The sequence below is a fragment of the Scyliorhinus canicula genome, chromosome 14 (assembly GCF_902713615.1).
Source record: "Scyliorhinus canicula chromosome 14, sScyCan1.1, whole genome shotgun sequence".
Classification (NCBI taxonomy): Eukaryota; Metazoa; Chordata; class Chondrichthyes; order Carcharhiniformes; family Scyliorhinidae; genus Scyliorhinus; species Scyliorhinus canicula.
In genome coordinates this window covers 141,448,025-141,469,267 of record NC_052159.1, presented here as the reverse complement: position 1 = coordinate 141,469,267, position 21,243 = coordinate 141,448,025, and the positions used below count along the sequence as shown (strand labels likewise).

General features: G+C 43.8%; 2 protein-coding genes across 3 annotated transcripts in view; both read left to right on the top strand.

Moving 5' to 3' along the window:
* Nucleotides 1-21,243, top strand: part of ndfip2 (Nedd4 family interacting protein 2) — a 100,977-nt gene that overhangs the window by 59,928 nt on the left and 19,806 nt on the right. For both annotated transcript variants that reach the window (XM_038817702.1, XM_038817703.1), the window contains 2 exons: nt 3,982-4,069; nt 14,019-14,143. In XM_038817702.1, coding sequence (XP_038673630.1) covers nt 3,982-4,069; nt 14,019-14,143 — 213 coding nt within the window. The remainder of the gene's footprint in view (nt 1-3,981; nt 4,070-14,018; nt 14,144-21,243) is intronic.
* LOC119977103 (60S acidic ribosomal protein P1-like) lies at nt 12,503-13,238 on the top strand. Its single transcript, XM_038817704.1, has one exon. It carries the CDS (start codon nt 12,586-12,588, stop codon nt 12,955-12,957), a length of 372 nt encoding a protein of 123 aa, XP_038673632.1. The 5' UTR covers nt 12,503-12,585; the 3' UTR covers nt 12,958-13,238.

Genomic DNA, 21,243 nt, shown 5'->3' with positions numbered 1-21,243 from the left:
GCTGCAGTGAGTTGCCGCATACAACTTTCTAACAAGGGTTTACTTCACTTGTCTTTAGAGAATAAAGGTGCAATTTTCTTTTTACGATCAAACCATAAATATTTGAAACAAATGTATCCTGAAAACCTTGTACATCAGTTGTTCTTTTTAAATCATGGGTAAAGTTTCTGCTCGGGCCACAGTCAACTTTGCATTTGATTTACCGATGCTATTTTGCCCCTCGCATTTCTGCTCAATTTCGCTTTCATATTGCCAGGTATTAATTCTGCCAAGAATGGAAAATATCGAAGCATTTTATTAAAATATTTTTAAAATTGCACGTTTCTTTGAAAGATAGTCCTCGATATATTTAAGTGTGGTAACTTGGTGATGTTTTATTAATACTGAATGGAATGGAATAGCAAGCTGGTTTCCAAGAAATATGTCAAAACGTCAGAGTAAAAGAGTAGTTATTCAGAGACAGAAGATAGAAAGTGGATGGAGGATCAGTGCTGAGACCATTGCTGTTCCAAAATTATATTAAAGTTTAGACTTTGGAATCAAAAACACAATTCCCAAGTTTTCAGATAACACTAAATTAGTTGGAGGGGACGGATGGTGGGGAGAACAGTAATAATAATATAATAATTCTGAGGAGGATTGCAAAAAATAGCAAAAATATCTTAACTAACCCGTAGAATGACCATCTGAATTTCAACATGCATGAATTTGAGGTCTTCGCTTTTGGCAAAAAAAATGGTGTTTCCATATTACTTTGAAAATAAAAACTTAAATGAGATGGAGAAGTCCAGGGATGTGGGAGTACAAATATATGTAAAAACGACACAGTAGCATAGTGGGTTGCACCGTTGCTTCACATCGCCAGGAACTCGGGTTCGATTCCCGGCTTGGGTTACTGTCTGTGTGGAGTCTGCACGTTCTCCCCATGTCTGCGTGGGTTTTCTCCGGGTGCTCCGGGTTTCCTCCCGCAAGTCCCGAAAGACGTGCTTATTCGGTGAATTGGACATTCTGAATTCTCGCTCAGTGCCGTAGTGTGGCGACTAGGGGATTTTCACAGTAACTTCATTGCAGTGTTAATGTAAGCATACTTATGACACTAATAAAGATTATTATTATTATTAAGTACTTACCGTATTTGTAAAAAAAAAAAGGCAAACCAAACACTCGGGTATTTCTAGAGGGATAGAATTCAAAAGCAAAGATGTAATGCTCAACTCGTATCAAACGTATACCACAATGCGACATAGAATTCTGGGTGCCATATTATGAAACCGATATAGAGGCATTGGAAATATAAAGTTTCACAAGAATTATGTCAGGAATAAGGGATTCTACCTACGAGAAGGGGTGAACAGGCTGGGTCTCTTCTCTTAAATAGAAAAGGGTAAAGATGACCTTAAAGAGGCTTTAAGAGTAGTCACAGAGTAGACACAGAGAGAGTGGTCCCACTTATGAGGGAAAAGTGAAACTAGAAGCAGTTAATGTAAGATTGTCACCAAAACAATCAAATAAGGAATTCAGAAGAAACTTCTCTACCTAGAGAGTTCTGAGAATGTGTGGAATTCGCAACAGTGAATTGTTGTGGTGATTAATATAGATGTATTGAAAGGGAGGCTAGGTAAGCACCTCCCACAGTCTAAAGATGTGCGGGTTAGGTGGATTGGCCATGCTAAATTGCCCTTTGTGTCCAAAAACATTGTGGGGTTACTGGGATACAGGGGGAGGCGTGGGTCTGAGTAGGGTGCTCTTTCCAATGGCCGGTGCAGACTTGGTGGGCCAAATGGCCTCCTTCTGCACTGTAAATTCTACGAGAGAAGGGAAATGCTGATAGGCTTGGAGAATGAAAGAGGGAGGAGGCTCGAGTGGAGAATAAATACCAGTATTGGTTGGGCTGAGTGGTCTGATCTGTGCTGTACATCCTGTGCAACAGCTGAAAATGAGTATTGTAAAGAACTAAGCATTTTAAATTGTTGTCAATTCAGGACCCATAAATTGTGGTTGGTTATTATTTATGTGCTCACATCTACTAAGCAAATACTGAGTAGATATATTCTACCTACTTTATGCAGTGTCTAGCTATTTTTTCTGCTGCAAACAATTGTAGACAAGTCTGTCCATACATTTAAGAGTTCCCGTACCAGCCTCCCCGGACAGGCGCCGGAATGTGGCGACTAGGGGCTTTTCACAGTAACTTCATTTGAAGCCTACTCGTGACAATAAGCGATTTTCATTTTCATTTCATAAAGGTCAAATGTAGGAAGATTGAAAGACTGGGGGTTAGGTTGGTGGAAAGAAGCACAGAGCAAGGGATGTGATTCGGGGATGAGAAAGAAAGAAAACAGTGCAATAATTCTGAAACTGTGCAATAACTGATTATCACATTAAATATGGCCTAAATTGAGTTTCAAGGTGAAATGTTCCAGTTGTATGGAAGATTACATTTTTAAACCAGTTACATTTCTACATGTTGTATATTGTCAGGCTAGAGTTAAGTTCATTATTTTTAAGTGTCGGCCTTGGCTCACCAGCTTTCACACTCTCGCCTTTTGAGTCAGGAGGCTATGTGGTCAATTCCCACTCCTTTTCCTTGAGTGTACAATCTGAGCTAACAATCCAGTGCATTACTGATTGAGTACTGCACGTCAGAGATGCCATCTTTAGCATAATCTTAAAAAGACCCAATCTGTTCTCAAGTCGTAGACGGAAAAGTTCCATGACATTATTAGAAGAACTATGTTTCCCTTTAGTGTCCTGACCAATATCTATTCCTCAGACAGCACCTGCTCGTTTTCTCATTGCTGGGCGACGAAACCTTCACCTTCTGAGCATAAATTGGCTGTCATTTGTTCCCATATTACAACAGTAACCATAGTTCCCATATGGCCAGTTTCTGTTTTGAGTCCATGTTATTTGAGTGGAAATCAATGTGTCAACGGTAGGAAGGGAACGAGTCGGATCAGTGTGTTACTTGCAGAAGGTTATCATTGATATGGTTAGGATGTAGGTTATTACCACATCCTCTTCAGGGTATATGTGTACCTCGAAGTAGAAGAATAATCTTAAATTGAGACATTGCAACTTTAAGATTACAGTGATCTATATGTTTGAGTAGATTTGATATATATAGGTTTAGGTAACATAACATATTTGACTAGACCATGACATTTTAGAGCTTTAGTGTTTAGTATGTTCATAATATACAATATGTTATGAACAGAATTGTGTCAACTTTATCTTAACTACTAAAGTCCTGGTTTTTATGAATATTAAGTTTACAGCCTTTTAAGCAGTTTCAGTTAATGAATTTGCAGCTTCAACACAATGCCTAATTCAAAGTGAAAGCACTGCAGTTTGTAGAACTTAAAATGAAAAATGTTGTTAACATTCAGATAATGTAATAACATGCATAATTTAAGGCAATTTGTATTATAACAACAATTTGCACCATTTTGTCTAAATACATCAAGATTGCACAAAATCCTCTCTATCCTTTTTTCCACACTACTATTCAATTCCAATTAACAAATGAAGGCAATAAGGAAGGTTTACTTTTAAACCAATGTACAAACACTTCAATCGAGTTCAACTGTTGCTTTTTATTAATAACTTCTAGGGAAGTTTTTCGTAAGTCATTATGCCCTTGTGACATTGCATCAGCAATGGAAAATTTCCTCTGATTGCTTTTTCTGCCACTCTTTTTAGAATCTAAATCCTTTAGAATCTAAATCCTTTAGAATATCCGAAAAATGTTATTAGAAATAATAATTGGAGGAAATCTTGTCACTACCTTTGCAATGTGGCCAGCATAATCTCCATTCCCGAGGAGTGGCTTTAGTGTTATTTTACTGGAATTTTATCATACAAGCTGTGTGGGAGACTTGGTTGGTTGTGGAAATGTTAGTTACATAAATCTAAGCTTTTTATGATTATAATCTAAAACTACATGCTTTAACAAAGCATTGTGTCACCTTACAAATCTAGGAGGAAGATTTTCCACCAAGAGATGACTTCAATGATGCTGACCAACTGAGGGTAGGCAATGATGGCATCTTCATGTTAGCGTTTTTCAGTAAGTCTATTATCAATTTTTTGTAGTTTGGTGTTTTATTTGGTTATAACATTAGAATGATGCAATGTTTATGCAGCTTCTTAAACTCTCTAGAATATGCGTAAATTGTAATTGCGATCTCAAGTTTTTTTTCATAACCTACACAAATTATTGTAGGTGAAAGGATTTTATAGGACTCTGCAATAAAGCGACATTAATTGTTTAAGGGTTGAAGTGATACTTGCAGCACTGAATTATCACAATAATAAATAATTAAAGATGTTACTGGTTTGTAGGCTTTGCTTATTACATGCAGCAGGGTTTTGTGATATGGAGGCAAGCATTATAGGATTCACAGTATGATAATAGACTGAATATCTGCTTTTAATACATTTTACATTTTAATGTGCAGGTTAGGCCTTGTGTACATAATATTGTACGAGTAATACACAATCCGACTATTCAAGCTCCAATGTTATAGGCTTGATTCGGCTCCATAATAAACATAGGTTGACTGGCTTTTTCTTCGCCTTGATTTTGCTTTTAATCTAACCACCTCTCTTTAAACACGTTTATTTGATAAAATTACATGATTTAAGGATTACTGCATCCTTTTGCTCTTTTTGAATGTTGCCAGTGATGTCTTGGGCACAGAAGCCATTTTGGGATGCACACCAACTTGCATCTCCCCCATTCTAACAGCACCAAAGTGCCAATGACCCACTACAGCCTCTTCACCTCGGATACCAGACCCATCAGCACCCATGTAGGAACCAAGCGTGGATTCTTCATACCCACCCATACAAAAATGATGAAAACACACTAAAACGGCAGTTCTAAGGGGAATTGCTTATATACCATAAAACACAACTTAACCCCAAACTAAGGCCCAGTGTAGAACCAACATCATTCCTTTATATTATGCGGGAAGGACCGGCAGCAACATGTTCGGATTATGATTAAACCTTCAGAGACTCCCACAAAATGAAAGGAAGAAGAAAAAGGAAGGAAACACTAGAACTACCAGAACTAACCCACAGGATAACAAGGGACCAGAACCCGAACCAGACGCCGTATTTCCCTGCCGCAGCTCATCCACAGCCCCCGAAAGAAACAAAAGCTAACCACCCAGGATGTCCCCAACGAGCACCCTCGAAAAGGAACATCCCAGGCCCATAGAGGTGACAGGGTACTAGCCATGGCATCTGACTTGGCCTATCCCAGCACATCTGGATACAACAAAAACTAGAGCCACCAGCAAAACCTGAAACTGACCCAAACCCATACCTCTCCCACCCATCCGGGACAATGCATCGTCCCTACTAATACTATAAAGAAGAGGGGGGGGCGGGGGGGAGAAACAGGGAACCCCAACTCAAGAAGAACCATCAAGATCCCTAACAATTGGGTGTTCTGGGAGGGAGAGCCGATTCCCTCCTCCTTTTATACAAGCAGGGGAACTTCCCCCAAACCACCGGACCAGACCAGGATTAGAAACAGAACCCTGCTCACCCAGATGAAGAGAGGTAGAAAGAAGACCCCCAGGGGTGTGAAGTCCGAATTGACTCAGAATGACCGCCATCACAAAGGATACCAAGACCAATCCCTCTCTTCAATAATCCAACCTTAATCTCACTTCGGCATACGCCATTATTAAATCATCTTATTCTCAAAAAAGGATCGCAGCGAGAGACCCAAATGAAGGTCAAACCTCAGGCGTCTGAAGGAACCCAGTCCTCTCCAGGATACAAAATCTGCCCAGGCCATCAAAGGATAAAAGATATGGGGCGCGATTCTCCGCTCCCTACACGGCGTGGGCAAACACACCTGGTCGCTGCCATCGTGAAACGGGAGTGAGAAGCCCGTTTGGGGCTTGTACGTGGCCTAGAAAGGAAAGAGCATCACGACTGTGCTCGGGGGGGGGGGACAGGCCTGCGATCGGTGCCCACCGATCGTTGGGCCGGCGTCCAAATCAGACACACTACTTCCCCTCTGCCGCCCCGCAAGATCAAGCCGCCACGTCTTGCGGGGCGGCTGAGGGGAAAGACAGCCACTGCGCATGCGCGGGTTCATGCCGTCATGACATCAGCCACGCATGCGCGGGTTGGAACCGGCCAACCTGCGCATGCGTGGCTGACGTCATTAGGCGCGCGCCGGCCACGTCATTCTCGGCGTGACGCCCCCGTGGCCGAGATTTGCGGAGCGCCGCTCCTAGCGCCGCCGGGAGGGGAGAATAGGGGGCGAGGAGCGGCCTCCGAGGCCAACGTGAAACTCGGCCGAGTTCACGACGGCCCTCCCGATTTTTCCCGGGAGCGGAGAATTACGCCCATGGATTCTCAATTCAAATACCTTAAACATTTTTTTTTAAGAACAGTTAAAAAAAACCCTGCCACGGTTCAGCTCTAACTGGAGGGGCTGTCCTCCATCTCAATAAGAACTGAACTAACCCAACAATCTACCCTTCACCCCGCTCCGGCTCCACTCATCCATCTTATAAACAAGATGGGAGTGATTTTTTTTTTTAAAAACAGAACACCTTCCTACCACAACCACCAGGACTATAAGACAAAACAACACAAAGGAGTAAAGCTGTGCACAGATCACACTTCACATGATCAACTCAGCATGACTTTGCTGGAACAGGATAATCGACAACACCCGCCCTCACTACCTGGCAGGAGAAAGGACAACATTAAATATTAAGTAATCAACAACATAATCACAAGGCAGTAACGTCCAGGATTATGGAAGTATTGCAGGATAAAGACACCATCCACATTACATGAAAAGGTAAAGGATAAGCTAAGATCAGCAAGCACTCTTCAAGATCTCTCGAGACCTCCAGTGTTGAGGCACCATCACGTGCATCATGCCGTCTTTCTGACACCCAGGTGGTCCACAGCCTAGGCCCCAGCTGGGGGAGACGATACAACCTGCTCAGTCCCTCACTGCCAGCATCGAGATTAGGATCATATACGACCAGCTATCGGTGGGCCCAACCGGCCCCTGGCCTTGTAGATCTGATTAATTGTGCTCCATCGAATCGGATACGCTCCATCTCCAAATCAGGATTATCAAAACATGGCAGTCAATTTTCAAATTCAATCAGGAACTCGCCAGTAGATAGCTCGCCACGAGCTGTGAGCAGTTGTGTTTTTGTGAGCTCCGGTTCTGACCATCTTTTAATCCCTTATTTTAGCCTGGTGCACGTAGAATATTTGCTTTCTCTTGGCTTCCATGACTTGTGCTTGTCCATGATTGGTACTTTGCGAAGTAGAGCCGAGATAAATTGTAAAAGCCCTCCTTTGTTTGTGGCAGACGGAACGAGTTGGGTTGGGTCCCAGCTTACAGAGGCGTAGTTGCTGCTCAGCTAGCTCTCACTGCGACTGTGCTGTGTGCATCTGGATGATGGCCGCCATCGACAAGTTTGTGGTGATTGAAGAGTTCGACTCTGCAGTTCTGATCGTCAGAGCTCACTTCGAAATATTGTGGGGTAACTTTGGGAGAGTAGTGGAGACATGAGAGAGTTTTTGCACTCAAAAGAGCATTTTCCCTAGTGATTGTGTTGCGGAGATCCTACTGCATGGTGCGTCGTTTATCTTGACGGATCTGAGGGGTAGTGATCAGACAACGTATGTTCGTGGGCTTAGTCCCTGGCGAGTTCCTTTTTTAAAAATATAAATTTAGAGTACCTCATTCATTTTTTTTCCAATTAAGGGGCAATTTAGTGTGGCCAATCCACCTACCCCACACATCTTTTGGGTTGTAGGGGTGAGACCAACGCAGACACGGGAAGAATGCAAACTCCACACGGACAGTGACCCAGGGCTGGGATCGAACCCGGGACCTCGGCGCTGTAGGCAACAGTGCTAACCATTGTGCCACTCTGTATTATGATGAATGGGCTGAGATAGACAGCCTGCTGTTTGCCACCACCCCGTGTGCTGGGGAACAAATGGCACTAAGATTAAGAACATGCAGATTCAGGCATTGAAAACTTTAGGTGGGGAGAGCGTGAAGTCTATAGCAGAGCAGTGATTCTGATGGCTTTGATTTCTGAAACTTCAAAGTAAAGTTGTGATCCATCATAGTGTTGGAGCTAACGGTTTGCGGGTGGTGGCGGTGGCGTCAGAATACGTGACGGAGAGTTAAAGCTGCATTTAGTTAATTAATTTACCGGATGTTGGCGTTGCTGCCAAAGCCACCATTTCTTGCATATCCTAAGTTTCCAATAAATGAGTGCCTTACTGGGCCATTTTAGAGGGAAGTTAAGAATCATCGGCAGTGATATGGACCTGGTCTCACACACAGGCAGCAGATTTCCTTCCTCAAATAGTTTTAGTTCTAGCATGTGATTCTGACATATAATGTTTTTGAATATTCAATATATTCAAGTTTGTGTTGTCGTCAGCTTTTACATTGGTATTCAGACATCCTTTAATGGTGATGTAATTTGAAGCGATTGGTATTAGTAGATTGTTCCCGCCATCTTGTGGAAGTTTGAAGGAGTGCAGTGTAGGTCTTGGAGTACATCACACCCAGCAATTGCACTGAGGAATAAATATTTTATTTTTCTGTGCTGTCATCCAAATATTCACAATTTTCTTGTTATTGTTTTTCATTCAGATACCCTTCCAACACTGTTGGCACTTGGCTACACTTGACATATTGCTGGGTGCCATATGCTAAAATTGTTCATGCTCCAAGATTTTGTTGCAGTACTGGCTAGTGATGTGCACGCACTCATATTCCTGCCTTGTAAAAAGCTGCAGAAACTACACAGGACAATCAGTAACTTTTTTCCTCATCTTTTGGAAAGATCTCTGCTCCTAGCATTGCAATTTCCTGACCTTTGGATCTATGCCCTCTCTTTATCTCTCTCTCACCTCAGCCTCTGAGCTGGGTGCATAAGGTGACTGGGCCCAATATGTGCTCTGATGTCAACAGGCCTATTCTCTGTGTTTCTGGACAGTACATTGTGCCTGAATTCTGGATAGCCTTCCTTTCACTAGACGTGAGCTTCTGTACCCATTCCATTCTTCTTCAGGTCCAGGTTATTCCCCGAAGGCTGGCCAAGAGCAAGAGGATATTTAATAGCCACTGAGTCACTGAGTCGACTGTGGCTGCTGGATATGTCCTATGAACCAGTCTTAGCGTTATTGTCTCTCTAAAATGGGTTTTGCTTCTGAATCTTCACATGAAATTCGGGTTTGAATACATGAAATTGCAATGTAGGAGGAAACTCAATGACTTTTCATACTCTTGATTCTCTTAATTCCTCTTCTTTGCCTTTTTTCACACTGTTTCATATCCTCAGAAAGTTAGCCATTTTAGATGATTCTATTCCAGTTTCAATAGCAACTTTTGGCAAAACCAAATTCTGATCAATTTCATTGCGCTCAAAATATTTGTCCTTTCTATTCAATGTTTTGGTACTGATCCACGAGTCCATGCCATGTTACTAATTTAACAGTATGTTGTAAAACCTCGGACTGTGGTCGATATTCTGAATATTTAACATTAAATATTTTGCTGATATGCATTGCTGGTTTAGCTCACCAGGCTAAATCGCTGGCTTTTAAAGCAGACCAAGCAGGCCAGCAGCACGGTTCAATTCCCGTACCAGCCTCCCCGAACAGGCGCCGGAATGTGGCGACTAGGGGCTTTTCACAGTAACTTCATTGAAGCCTACTCGTGACAATAAGCGATTTTCATTTCATTTCATATGCATATCATGTTATGAACCATTGACCTTGGGTCCTGTAACAAGAATACCCTTTGGTCATTTACTTTTTGCAGGCTATCTAGAAATTTATGCCCAGTTGTATATGGAACCTTTGTGGAGCTATTTTACATAAGAATACCTAGCAATTAAAACTCATCGATGTTCAAACTCCCTCCCTCTATTCTTAGTTTTCTTAGTTTTCATCTTTCTCTCCCACACACTCTCGGTATCCACTCTTTGATTAAATTTAAGTTTATGTCTCAAGTTTCACTCTTTAAAGCCAAATGCTTTTGTTATTGAGTCTTCCGTGCCTCCACCGCTCCTCACCCAACCCTGGAGCCAAGGCCTCACCTTGCAATCCCTGTTTGGGTTTCATATAAGCCTCATTTCAATTGTTGCCCCCAAAAGTCTAAAATGTGTCTGCACTCCGCTTTTCTAATGGGGGAGAATGTCATGGCAGTGCATGATGCATTCAGGAGAATGATCCTTGGTTACGATCCCCGAGGCTCACTGTTGTTTACTTAGATATTAGGCAAGGAAATTGAGGAAGATTGTATTGGATGCTGCATCCACCTTTGGCTATTGACTCTCAGAAAATATCTTATGTAAATGCCAAAGGTTTGTAGGTATTTCTGTGTCTACCTTTTTCCCTTTCTCTTTGTTCCTTCAGTTCCATGCACTCACTCATTCCCCTTTCAAAACTAATTCTCTTTCACAAACTTCCAACTTTCGTGCTTTTTCCAGCATAATTTCTTCCTTTGCATGCCTTTCAACCTTTCGCTTTTCCCACTATGTTGTTTCTTGCTCTCACCTCCTTGATTGCAGCATTGTAAATTTCTAAGGTGAATCAAGTAGAGGAAGAGGACAATATCACCACGCGTAACACAAGCATGCACCTTGCTACTCCTGCTGAGAGTTGGAGGTGCTATCTGTTACATTTTAATTACTATTATTACCATGATACGTTGACAGGTCTTTCGAGAGGGCCATATTTCTCCTTGATCCTTACCTTGATTCTGTGTGGATTTCTTGGGGTTGGTTAAGTGGTGTATTTTTGTTGTTGGATGATACGGAGGGTGGGGGGGTAGAGAGAAAGAGAGAACTCTTGTATTTATGCACATTTTCTTTCATGACCACCTGATTTGGGGCCACCCTGAAAGGACAGAGATTAGGGGAATTTGTGTCCTGAGGGTTGTGTGTCTTTGGAACCCTGTCTCAGAAGGCATTGTGGGATCACTGCATATTTTTAAGGCAAAGGTGGATAGTTTCTGGTTCGGTTTGTGTTGAGTCCCAAGTTCGGCATCTACCCCTGATAACCTTTGCCTATCAGCCATTATCTTATTGAATAGTGGTGCAGGCTCAAGGGGTCAAATGGCTTACTTCTGCTCCGAGTTTATATGTTGGTGTGATGTCTCAAAACACTTTATATCCAATGGGGTACTTTTGAAGTGTAATTTAGGCACAAAAACAGAACATACAGTACAATGTCAGCAGGTTTGACAGTATCTGTGTAGTAAGAAGGGAGCTAATGTTTTGAGTCTGGAAGACTCTCTGTCAAAGCTTGAACACCAACACCAAATAGTGCTTCAGGATGGCAGTTCACCACCACCTCCAGGACAAATAGGGATGGGCAATAAATGCTGGCCGAACAACGCCCACATCCCATGATAAAAGACGATGGGCGGGATTCTCCAACCCCCCCCCCCCCCCCCCCCCCCCCCCCCCCCCCCCGGGTTGATTAATTCTCTGGTGGCGGGTGCGGGAATCACGCCGCGCCAGTCAGTGGCCGCTGGCAGCGGCCCCACCCCCCCCCCACCGATTCTCCGAAGGGCCGAGTGGCCGCCCGTTTTCGGCCGGTCCCGCCGGTGTATGTTACAACAGTGACTTACTGACAGGGCCTGACTCTGAGGGCGGCCTCTGGTGGGGGGGGGGATTCTGGCCCTGGGGGCGGCCCCCATGGTGGCCTGGCCCGCAAGCGGGGCCCACTGATCCACAGGCGTGCCTGTGCCGTGGGGGCACTTTATTCCTCCATGCCAGCCGCTATAACAGTCCACGATGGCCGGCGCGGAGATGAACCCCCCCTGCACAGGCGCTGGGTTGATGCCAGCACATGCTGGCGCTCCCGCGCATGCGCCAACTCGTGCCGGAAGGCAGAGGCCATTGGGCGCTGTTTGGCGAGGCGCCAAGCCGCGCGGCGCAAACCACTCTGGCGCCGGCCTAGCCCCTGAAGGTGCGGAGGATTCTGCACCTTTGGGGCGACCCGACGCCGGAGTGGTTCACGCCACTTCTTCGCGCCGGAGTTACCCACCCCACCGGTATCCGAAGAATCCTGCCCGATATCTGTCAGTCAGAGTCGTCTCGCTAACCCAGGCATATTCATAGTCGGTGTCACGACCGGCGGGTGGGTCGTGGACGTGTGCCAGGAGGGGCACGGAGCCGTCCGTCGCGGCGCTCCCAATTGCGGAAATACATGCGCAAAAGCTGCAGCAGCCGGCTTTTAACCATGCCGGCTGCGAGTGGCCTTCAAAAAGGCCGCTTCCATATAAAAAAAATTGGCCGCACTGCTCATGCATGCCCGCGCATCGCTGTGCATGTGCAGAGTTCTGTGCATGCGCACCAATGAGCAGGCACGCATGCGCAATGTGACCGCATTTTAAAAATATTGTCGCGGCCTTTTTGAAAAGCATTGTTAAAAGCCGGCTGCTGCTCGCTCTGCACGGTTAGGAAGTGTTTGGCTCTTCTGAACAAAGCTAAGGCCGAGTTTCTCCCCAGCAACTCGCACCATCGGACCCACCTGCAGAGATCGAGCGCCATGACCTCCACCTCTAAACTCGCCTGTATTTACAGCACGCTCATCCTGCACGACGGCGAGGTCACCGTCACCAAAGACAAACTCAATGCCCTGATTAAAACAGCTGGTGTGACCATTGAGCCTTTCTGGCCTAGTCTGTTTGCCAAGGCATTGTCTAATATTGACGTCAGTAGTCTGATCTGCAACGTTGGTGCTGATAGCAGTGCCCCAGCTGCTGCAGCAGTTGTTTCCACCGCTGTCCCTGTTGATGCTGAAGAGAAAAAGGAAGAGAAGAAACAGGAAGAATCTGAAGAGTCTGACGATGACATGGGCTTTGGCCTCTTTCGATTAAATGTGCCATGCGACAACATTGTTACAATTTACAAAAAATAAAATTAGAATTGAATATAAAAGCCGGCAGCTGCGGCTGTCGCCCACGAATTTGTGCAATCGGAGACGCAGAAGATTTTAAAAAACAAAATTCTGTGTCCATATTCCTGCCTGAAGGGAGTTAGAAAGCAGGTCATGCTCCCGAATGTCGCCATCACACGCGACTGCGATTCCTCCATTTTGTCAGCAGCAAACAAGGTAAGAGAAAATGGTCGGCCGGCGTGGGCCGCGAAGGTCGGCCGGTTGGTAAAAATGGGCCCCCGGGGGAAAAAAAGTGTGAAACACTGCACTAACCAGTGAGCAACCTTTTCTCCTGTAGTATAAATTATTGTGATAATTTAAAATTTGGCATTTTTCTGTTTGTCCTGATGAGTGCAAGGCACAAATATTTGACAACCTGTCTTTTTTTCAGCAATATTCTAACTTGCAAATTGTTTTGTTGAAGATGAGAAAAGGCAGTTTTTACTGAATTACAAGTAAATTAATTGTTGATATGTGTAGTTTCAAACATGTATATCTCTCAAATCTGCATTCCTTTGATGCGCATAATGTATTGGCTTGGTACTTCAAGACTTTGACTTACCGGTTGTTACTTTGCTTAATGGAGGTGATCGTGCAGAACCATATCGATGGCATCGTGACAGACGTGAAAACAGATCTGATGTCAACACAAGTGCAGATCCTTGTACAAAATAGGCATACATCAATTCTATCAATCAAAAGTAGACATCCCCAGTAGAAATGCGGCACGTGGCACAGTGGTTAGCACTGCTGCCTGCGGCGCTGAGGACCCGAGTTCGAATCCCGGCCCTGGGTCACTGTCCGTGTGGAGTTTGCACATTCTCCTCGTGTCTGCGTGGGTTTTGTCCCCACCACCTAAACATGTGCAGGGTAGGTGGATTGGCCCCTTAATTGGGAAAAAAAATAATTGGGTACTCTAAAAAAAATTTTAAATGCTTAACCAATTAATTTAACATATGGGAATTTTACATTTTAGTAAGGTTTGAATGGTGTAATTGTGTCAAAATGTTGAATATTTACAAGTATTTATTTTGTTTTTATAGTGGCATTCCTGTTTAATTGGATTGGCTTTTGTCTGTCATTCTGCCTCACCAACACCATAGCAGGCCGTTACGGTGCGATTTGCGGGTTTGGATTGTCTCTGATTAAATGGATTCTGATTGTACGAGTAAGTAGCTTTTTATTATTTTGTTTTGTGTGTGCATATAGGATCAACACTGTTTAAAATTGTTGGTGCTTTAAAAGAAATGGCCTCTGGAATTTTCATCTAAAATCCTTTTACCTTGCCACCCTTCTGCCTCTTTACAAAGCTTTTCACTTGTTTTTTCTTACTGCCTGTTCCCTCAAGTTTAATGCTAACAGACCGGCGCTCTCCTTTTATTAGCCGCTCTGAAATGTTGTTCAGCATGAATATTGCTCTAAGTGCAGATTAAGTTTAATTTTTGTGTCTGAAATCTGGATTGTAAAAGTGATAGTCACGTTGGGAAGTGAGATGAGAGTGACTGCTCTTGACATCAAGACAGCATTGCACCGAATGTTGCATCGAAGGGGGGGGGGGGGGGGGGGGGGGCAGGGGCAGAGTCCATCCCACAACATGCAGCCCGCCACCACTTTGGTGCAAGCCCAACACGGCACGAGGCAGAAAAGGCCATCCGACAGCTAAAGAACAACAAAGCCTCTGGAGTGGATAAAATCCCCGCAAAGCACTAAAACATAACTGGGAAGTCAGTAAGTAAAGTCGCCATAGTCTCCGATGACCACAGGCTGCTTTACCCTTTGAGTGGCAGAGCTGCCTGGCGGTGATTTAACCTGAGGATCACCACACCTCCGGCAAGGGGCAAGTTTGAGAAGGCGGGCCTTCATTAATAACCTCAGCCAGTACAGGAATTGAACCCATGCTGTTGGCATCACTCTGCACCACAAACCAAATGTCTAGCCAACTGAGCTAAACCAGATCCAAGGTAATCCCATCCTATGTCATTGAACCACAGTATACAAATGATGCTTACATCCCTACACAGAGGCCTAGCTCCAAGCTATTGTCGACACCTTCACTGAGGCGTATGACAGCATGGATCTTACACTAAACATCTGTAAGGCAAAGGTCCTCTAACAGCCTGCTCCCGCCACACAACATTGTTCCCTCAGGTAACAAAATTAATGACGCGGCCTGACGTGGAGAAGAACCATCCAGGATGGAGCTGAACACCTTGGCTTTCATCGCAAGCTGAAGCCAAGCATCGACAATGAAAGGAGCGTGTGTCAATCCGGGCATCTCCGTTACCTGCTCCTCCAACAACTGCCTGCCCCACCTGTGACAGGTTGTAGAGAGCACATTGGATTCCTCAGTCACCTGAGAACTGACTTTTAATGTTGAAGCAGCGTATCCCGAACCCGAGGGACTGCCTAAGAATCATAGAATCCCGACAGTGCAGAAGGAGGTCTATCGAGCACCGACCCTCTGAAAGGGCACCCCACCTACGCCTGCTATCCCGCCCTAAGCCCATAACACCACCTAACCTTTTGACACTAGGGGCAATTTAGCATGGCCAATCCACCTAACCTGCACATCTTTGGACTGTGGGAGGAAACCCACACAGTCACGGGGAGAATGTGCAAACTCCACACAATCACCCACGGTCGGAATTGAACCCGTGTTGCTGGCACTGAGGTAGCAGTGCTAACCACTGTGCCGCCGTGCTGCCTACGAAAAAGAAACATCGAGGAGTCAAAATACAATTGAACTAAATGGGAATTACGGGGCAAGCTTTCCATTGGCTGGAAATATACTTGGCACAAAGGAGGGTGATTGTGATTGGAGGCCAAACACCTCAGTCCCAGGGCATCACTGCAGCAGTTCCTCAGGATCATGTCCTAATCCCAATCATCTTCATTATTAACGACCGTCCCACCATTGGAAGATTCAAAGTGGGAATATTTGCTGATGCACAGCATTCAACACCACTCGCACCTCCTCAGATACTCAAGCAGTCTGTACCTACATGCAGCGGGCCTGGGCAATATTCAGGCTTGGGCAGATAAATGACAAGTGACAAGTGCCATCTCCTAAAAGAGAGAATCTAATTGCCTTCTCTTGATATTCAGTGGCACAATTGCTGAATATTCCACTAGTAACATTGCTGGGGGTACTATTAACCTGAAATTAAACTGGACTAGCCACATGAATAATGTGGCTACAAGAGTAGGCCAGAGGATGGGAATTCTGAGGCGTGTAACTCACCTCCTGACTCCAAATGTCTGTCCAGCATCCATATGGCACAAATCAAGAATGGGATTGAATACTCCCTTTGCCGTGATGTTTGGCTCCAACAAAACTCAAAGGTCGATATCAGTGGGTTAGCCCTGCTGTCTCACGGCGCCGAGGTCCCAGGTTCGATCCTGGCTCTGGGTCACTGTCCGTGTGGAGTTGCACATTCTCCCCGTGTTTGCGTGGGTTTCACCCCCACAACCCAAAGATATGCAAGATAGGTGGATTGGCCACGCTAAATTGCCCCTTAATTGGAAAAAATGAATTGGGTACTCTAAATTTTTTTTAAAAAGAAAGAAAAAAAAGGTCGATATCATAATTCTGTGATCACCCAGAAAAAAAACAGCCTATTTGATTGGCATCCCATCCACCACATTAAACATTCCCTACTTCCACCACCAGTGAACATTGGCGGCAGTGTATGTTATCTATAAAATGCACTGGAGCAACTTTCGAAGGCTCAGTCAACTGCATTTTCCAAACCTCCAACCTGTACCACCTAGAAGTACAAGGGCGGCAGATGGATGGGAATACCACCACCTGCAAGTTCCCCTCCAAGTCACACTCCATCTGACCTGGAAATAGATTCCTGTTTCTTCACTGTCTCTGGGTCTAAGTTCTGGAACTCCCTTCCCAAAAGCACTGTGGGCGTACCTGCAAAAGGTGAACTGCAGTGGTTCACGAAGGTGGCTCAACACCGCCTTTACGAGTGCAGTTAGGGATGGGCAGTACATCCTGGGCTTGCTCGCTATGTCCACATCCCATGAAATTTAAAAAAAATTGAAGTAGGCAGTTTGATGCAATGTGAAAAGTAAGCGAACCCCACACAATATCCATAGTATGACGGATTGTGGAAAGAATGAATGGAAGGTGGTTTATTTAAAAGAAAACTACGATGAGGTAAAACATTTATGGATCAGTCTGAACAGCTACAGAAAGAACAAGTTTTGGTGTTCATGGCCACCAATGTCCAGAATAAATGTCACTTTTTTAAATTCATTTACGGGAAGTGGGCATCACTGGCTAGGTCAGCATTTACTGCCCATTCCTATTTGCCCTTGGGGAGGTGGTGGTGAGCTGCCTTCTTGAATCGCTGCAGTCCCTGAGGAGTAGGTGCACCCACAGTGCAGTTAGGGAGGGAGTTCCAGGATTTTGATACAGTGAAGGAACGACGCTATATTTCCAAGTCAGGATGGTGAGTGACTTGGAGGGGAACCTCCAGCTGGTCATGTTCCCAGGCATCTATTGCCCTTGTCATTCTAGTTGGTAGTGAGTTTGATAGATGCTGCTCAAGAAACCTTGATGAGTTCCTGCAATTTATCTTGTAGATAGTGCGCACTGCTACCACTTTTGGTCAATGGTGGAGGGAGTGAATGTTAGTTGAAGGAGTACAAATCAAGTGGGTTTGTTTGTCTTGGATGGTGTTGAGCTTTTTCTGTTTTGTTGGAGCTGCACTCATCCAGGCAAGTGAAGAGTATTGCATTACATTCCTGACTTGTGCCTTATAGATGGTGGACAGGCTTTGGGGAGTCGCTCGCCACAGAATGACTAGCCTCTGAGCTGTTCTTGTAGCCGTAATATTTATATGGCGAGTCCAAATCAGTTTGTGGACAATAATAACATCCATCATGTTGATAGTAGGGGACTCAGTGATGGTAATGCCATTGAATGTAAAGGGGTGATGGCTAGATTCTCACTTATTGGAGATGGTCATTGCCTGACACTTGTGTGGCACGAATGTTACTTGCTGCTTGTAAGCCCCAGTCTGGATATTGCCCAGGTCTTGCTGCATTTGGACATGGACTTCATCAGTGTCTGAGGAGTTGCAAATGGTGCTGAATATTGTTCAGTCAGCAGCAAACATCCCACTTCTGACCTAAAAATGGAAGGAAGGTCATCAATGAAGCAGCTAAAGGTGGCTTGGCTTAGGACACAACCCTGAGGAACTCCTGCAGTGATGTTGTGGAACGGAGATGATCGACCTCCAACCACTGCAACTATCTATCTTTGTTCCAGTAATCCAATTTTGCAAGGACTTCTTGATGCCACACTTGGTCAAATGCTGCCTTGATGTCAAGGGTAGTCACTCTCACCTCACCTCTGAATTTCAGCTCTTTTGCCCATGTTTGAACCATACATAAGCAACTGTTGAATTCTGGCAGCAGATGTCACCATTTTCAGAAGACCAGGAGTTGGTGGCAGCAGTTACAGAATCTCAGCAATGGATGGCAGTGTTGTGGAAAGTATAAGAACTGTTGGTGCAGAGACTAAATTCAATTCTTAGGAAGTGGTGAAGGTGGTGTTCTTTTTCTATGTTATTGAGGATTATAATAACCAAAGCTTCAGAATATAACATCAGTTGCAGTTAAACTTACTCGCCTTTTATAAAGTGTAGCTCCGTGATGGGAGAGGATGCACCTTAAAATGGGCAAACACTATTAAGGAAAACATTGAGATTTTCATTTCGGGGCACATGTAAACTTATTAAAATTTGCTCTAATAAATTTGAATGCACAGCAGTTATAAACTGGATAAATACTAATAATGTGACGGCAATAAAATTAGACTATTGTTTACAATTAAAGTTCATTGAGAGTCGAGATTTAAAAGAACCAAGGAAAGCAATTAGCTTGTCTTGCTTTGTTTAAGACACCTTCTAAATTTCAGTATATGACATAAATGACAGATAGAAGTAGAAAACCTTGTTTACCACTTTGTCAGAAAACTATAGGAGTGTATTGTTCCTCTGCTATTATTGCATTATAACATCGTTGTTTTGTACTTTTTTCATTCAATCCCATGGCATGGTTGAAACCCTTGCAGCAATTTCATACAACTATGACTTGCTAGGACAGTTCACAGGGTAGTTAAGTGTCAATCATGTTGCTGCAGGACTGGCCAAATTGAGTAAAGACATCAGGTTTCACTTCCATAAGGAACATTAATGAATTAATTGGCTTTTTACAACAATACAGTAACTTTGAGATTGCTTTTTACTGATCCCAGCCTTTGAATTCCAACTTTTTTATTAAACTAAACTCGGGTTTCAAACTGACCTACTGGGAATGATTTGAACTCATTTTCTGGATTATTCGTACAGTCACCGATTATTTATCCAGTAATATAATCATTATTTATCCAGTAATATAATCGTTACCTTCCTGTCATTTTTTTGTTTCTCCTTATTAATTAAAGTAGGTGCTGTCTCGTGGGTTTTTTAACTTTATTAAAGGTTACTGTGTTGGATTTTAACATTTGTCAGTCTTCTCGCATTCGATGACTGTTTTGCATATATGTCTTCATTTGACATCAGTTACTTGTAGCCGGCGCTCAGCTGACATTGGATCACTTTCTGAGCAAATGGTGTAAAGGGCTAATGACACTTTTATTTTGTTGTTGATATCATGCTACTCTCCACATGGTGTCACACTCCCATGTTAGAATAACGTTCAGTGATCCTTCAGATGTTTTTGCTGTGATTGAAAATTCCACCGTTCCATTCATTTTCTACTGCTAGTCATATCAGATTTTTTTTAAAATCTGTTATAAAGTTTGTTTTGTTTTGTTTCCATTTACATTTACAAAGGCACTGACTCATATTGAGGTGCGGTTGTATGAGTCTCCGGTGCTTTGATCAAATGACTATTTTTCATGTCCAAGTCTGAATAATGGGTGTTAAGAAACCTGTTGCATTATAGAGACCATTACAGTCAAACCTGAACTTTCTCAGCCAATAATTTATATACAGTGACTTTTCAACTTAACTCAATGGATCGTGGCCAGGAATTGGGAACTAATTATAGTGCCTTAATTGCTGGCCCAACCAAAATCAACTCACTCAACATGGACCACGTATTGAATCTGAGATCGTCTGATCTGTAAGGCTTACTGCTGCTCAACTGTGACCTTGGGACATGGTAATTACCTAGTTAATTTTGCAGTCTTGCTCTCTGCTTTTTTTACTTTGGGATGCAGCAGAGCGATTCCTAAAGCTGCAGCGAGATGTCCTGCTAAATCTTGTAGATAGGAAGCTACTTTGTGATCTGTCATTTTATCTTGCTGTATACAAATACAAGACACAAAAGTGATTCTTTGTAGTCTCATTCTGGTTACAAATGGTGGCTTTTTGATAGAATCCACCTGACCACACTTCCCCACAGCACAGCAAACCACTCAACACAAAGATTCTGGGCAGGATTCTCCGTCCTGGCTCAGCGGGCCCCTCCCAGCAGCGGGATCCTCTGTCGTGGCAGCCGGCCAATGAGGTTTCCCATTGTTGGCAGCCCCAAATTCTTGGGAATTCTGCAGGCGTGAGTGCGCTGCTGGCGAAGAGGAACATCCCGCTGGCGGAGAATCCCGCTGCCTATTCTCATCCTTGACATTTTTCCATTGAACAGTCCCAGTCCTGGTCTAACTTCTCCACAACATGGCACACCTCTGTCATCTTTCAGATTGCATTTCACATCTCCACCAAGCCAGCATCCACCCACCTTTTGAGAGGGGATGATTACAAAACAATGGCCTATCATCAGCCCTAGTTGGTATTTATACAAAATATTTATTAACCCGAATTTACAACATTTAGCCGAAGTTGTTTGTGCATTGATTTTCATCTCAGGCTATCAGTTATTTGTTTTGTGGAACACCATATGTTATTGGATATCTGCAAAGACCAAAATTTGACATCTGAAGGACATCTGGAAATTAAATCTTGAAAGTCCCCTGACTCTAGGAGACTAATTATTCATTGTGAATTTGAAACTTTTTCCTTTTGCGCTCTTTTCACACTTGTGATTTCAAGTATTTGTCATGGTAGCTAGATTTGTTAAATTCAAGTATTGGTTGTCAAAACATTTGGATCTGAGTGTCTCATTTTAACCTAACAACAAAAAATAATGATTCTTCATTTTGTCACTCATAAATGGGAACTTAAATGCTAATTCCACCATGCGTATGATCACAGTATTTGCCCTGTATATGCTCCACCAATTTTATTCTGA